Source organism: Hordeum vulgare, chromosome 3H, assembly GCF_904849725.1.
Source record: "Hordeum vulgare subsp. vulgare chromosome 3H, MorexV3_pseudomolecules_assembly, whole genome shotgun sequence".
Taxonomy (NCBI): Eukaryota; Viridiplantae; Streptophyta; class Magnoliopsida; order Poales; family Poaceae; genus Hordeum; species Hordeum vulgare.
In genome coordinates this window covers 557,630,427-557,634,115 of record NC_058520.1, presented here as the reverse complement: position 1 = coordinate 557,634,115, position 3,689 = coordinate 557,630,427, and the positions used below count along the sequence as shown (strand labels likewise).

Genomic DNA, 3,689 nt, shown 5'->3' with positions numbered 1-3,689 from the left:
TAATGGGGCGTTGTCAGAGCTGCACTCAAGCCATCCGCATCCAACACGGAGGCTGATGGATGCAAGATGAGAGGAAAAGGATGACGGTGGGCTGAGTTACTACGATCGAACGAACCACACCGTCTAATCGGACGGTTTGCTAAGCGGGTGATTTCCTAATGAAATCATCCGGCTGGTCCGTAGTGGCCGTCATAAATAATTGCGGAAGGAGAAAATATATACTCCCGACGGACGGGTAGCTTTATTTTCGGTTTTGGATATGTTCCAAATCTTACTGAATTCTATGCTTTTAGTATTTTTATTTCAGAACAGCGCCGACTTCCTCGGCCTTGTCCCGGACAAGCTCCCACGTGTCTTGGACGTGCCGCATCTCGGTCATGGCTCCCCCCACGGCCATGCGGATAACAAACTTGCCGTCCACCACGAAGTGCGTCATGAACGCCCGCCCGCTCGCGTTCACCGCCACGAGGAGCCTACGGTTCAAGCCATCAACGGCATCATCGTCGCCATCGCGCCTTGGACGGAGGCGGAAGGTCACGAGGGAGAACCTCGTCGGAGCTACCACCTCGAACCGGCCGTCGGCCTCCAGCGCCTGCTCGAACCACCTGGCCATCTCGACGTGCCGCCGTACGTACGCCCGCATGCCCGCGCCGCCGTACCGGCGCAGGACCACCCACAGCTTCATGGCGCGGAAGGGCCGCGACAACGCGATCTGCCAGTCCTTGTAGTCGACCACGCCTGCGCCTGCTGCACTTTCTTCTGTGACGTTGTTGAGGTACTCTGGATCGGTGGACAGTGCGGAGGTGAGCGCGGCCGGGCTCGCCACCCACAGGCAGCAGCAGTCCATGTTGGTGAGGAACCACTTGTGCGGGTTCATGCTCACCGAGTCCGCGAGCTCGGCGCCGTCGATGTGATGCTGGAACTCGGGGCAGATTAGGGCGCTGCCGGCGTACGCGGCGTCGACGTGCAGCCACATGCCGTGGTTTCGCGCCAGTTCGCCGAGATCGCGCACCGGGTCGACCGCGCCGAGCCCGGTCGTGCCGACCGTGGCGCACAGGTATAGCGGGACGAGCTCACTGGCCACGTCGGCCTCCACCGCTTCGCGGACACTGTCCGCGGTGAGGCCGTAGCCCGACGCCGCCGTCGTCGAGATGACGCGGAAGTTGGATCGAGGGACCCCTACCAACCTCGCGCCCTTCTGGAAGGTGGAGTGGCTCTGGTCTGAGGCGTAGACCACCAGCCTCGTGATGCCTTCGTGGCCGAGCCTGCTCAGCGCGCGATCACGCGCGGCCGCGAGCGTGCATACCACGGCCTCGCAGGTGCTTCCGTGCAGCACGCCGCCGCCGCCGTCGGAGAAGAGGAAGCGGTCGGGTAGGCCCACCAGCTTGCCCATCCAGTCCATCACGATGCTTTCGAGTTCGGTTGCGGCCGGTGAGGCAGCCCGCGTGAATGGTACAATGTTGAGCCCGGTGCAGAGCATCTCGCCGGCGAACCCGGCTGTACTCGCGTTTGCCTGAAAGTATCCGAAGAACTTGGGGCTCTGCCAATGCGTCAGTGCCGGGACGATGTGTCGCCATACCTCCTCCAATATCACGTCCATCTGCTCGCCATTTTCGGGCGGCGTGTCGTGTAAAAGTGCACCGAGGCCACCTGGCATGGCCTCGGGCTGGACCGGAAACTTCTCCACGTCGCGATAGTAGCCGGCGAGGAAGCTAATCACTGCGCGCGACTCCCTGGCGAAGGTCTCGGGGTCCAGTGACATTAGCGCGTCCAATGGTGCTTCACCCATCGTCGTGGTATTGCCAACTCTGTGACTGGCAGTGGATGCAATCAAGCTTATGCTTTGGCACTAGGCACTGGCGTGCTCATCGACCTTATATACACACTAGTGGTTGGGGCAGCGTCACCGGGCTGAGAGAAAGTTGTGCGCATATTTTTTATTTTAAAAAATACATAGTCCTGGCTTCTGTCTAAATAAATATTTCAAAAAAAATTCCTCATTTTCATCCAAAAATAGAAGTAAAAATGATTTTTTTTTGCCATCAGAGTCTATCATCGAGCGTCACTTTGTATAACCCTTCATTTTAAAAATACCAGGGATCCTCATTTTCATTAAAAATATATTTAAAAAATCCTCACCTTCATCTAATTTTTTTAAAAAGATTTCTCACCACGACCAATTCAGGTTATGTCATGTGGGATAGTTGATTGGCCGCACTTCCCGCCATGCTTAATGGGTTTAATAGTTAACTGCAGAAAGCATAGCTTCGCTAAAAAAATTACTCCCTCAATTTTATAATATTGTGTGTCCTTGCTTTTCGTGATTTAATTTTGATCATAAACTTAACCAACGAGACCGATTCCGGTGGGAGCAAAAATTATTGATTCCCTCGCAACCGGTTTTGTTGATTAAATATATGAACAAAGATCTTGAAAAGTAATTCAATGATCTAATTTTTGCTTCCGTCACAGTCGGTCTTATTGATTAAATAGATGATCAAATTTAGATTTCAGAAAACACGGTCACATTACATTGTAAAATGAAGGAAGTATAGTAGTCAAATAATTGTTTTATTGCGTAATTACGGAAGCACTAAAATGAGTTACATTCTTGAACTTAATTTGCTACTTCAAATCAAAAGGTTGTGAAAATATCTACATCCGGACCCCTCAAATGACCCTTCATATGTCTACGGACGCATCCGATCAGTGATCGAATATGAGAGGGAAAGAAATAAGTGACCCAACTGGATCTCTCATATCGTCTTTATATGCTCGGACTATCCACGAACCCTCGTATTCAATCTCAAATATGAGAAGAATATGAGGGCTCGCGGACACGTCCGATCAGCCCGTCATATAGGACGCGTCCCCATCTTAGACCACTTTTTTTTTCTTTATTTATTCTTTTTTTTTCTTTCACTCCACCAATCACGTGCAAGTGATCGGACATATGAAGAAGAAAATGAAGAATGCGGCTGCACGGACAAATAAATAAAAAAACATGCCCGGGCACTGATCGCGCGTGTCCGCGAACGTTTGAGGGCCTAAATTTAAAAGTCGTGGCTGAATATGCTTTAACTTGCTTGAAAATGTGAGGCATGTGGCGTCGGTTTTCACATAAATTACTGTAGTGCCAAAAGTATTAATAGTAACCTATTATTCCCGGTGTAAGCAAATATAAGTCGTTTTAGAAACTTGCACAAATCTCAAGAAAGTTTTGTATTTGTGTACAAGAGAGTACCGCCGTTCAGAAAGAAAAACCGCCTCAACCTGTAAGAGTAACCTGGATTAAATAATTTCCCATGGTAACTCGGCTAGTATCTAGGTTAATCAGTTTCCTAATTAAAAGCATCATATGAGGTCCCATGTCAATATTTCAGGTTAACAATGACACTCATCCGATAAATTTATAATGTTCTTTTTAGATTTTCGGCCGGCCGCGCGCGAGCCGCAGGATCCATCAACCCCGCGTCGTCCGCATCGTTGAATCCGCATGCAACATTTTTCTTCCTATGCAGCAAATTTTCGATGCCATGCAGCAATTTTTTCAATGATTGCAACAAAAAACAAAATTTATAGTAAAAAAAATATCTTCGTGATCGTAGCAAAAAAAACAAAGCTGATGGTACATGATAGCAAAAATCAAACGCCGGTTGTAACAAATATTTACGTGACGTGTATGCAAC

The 3,689-nt window shown here is 49.5% G+C and overlaps 1 protein-coding gene across 1 annotated transcript; it reads right to left on the bottom strand.

Moving 5' to 3' along the window:
- Window positions 1-298: 298 nt before the first annotated feature.
- LOC123440596 (tyrosine decarboxylase 1-like) lies at window positions 299-1,789 on the bottom strand. The gene has a single exon (XM_045117160.1). It carries the CDS (start codon window positions 1,787-1,789, stop codon window positions 299-301), a length of 1,491 nt encoding a protein of 496 aa, XP_044973095.1.
- Between the last annotated feature and the right edge of the window lie 1,900 nt (window positions 1,790-3,689).

Excerpts from the sequence above, each read along its gene's own strand:
- LOC123440596 (XM_045117160.1), bottom strand. The coding sequence starts at position 1,789 with ATGGGTGAAGCACCATTGGACGCGCTAATGTCACTGGACCCCGAGACC.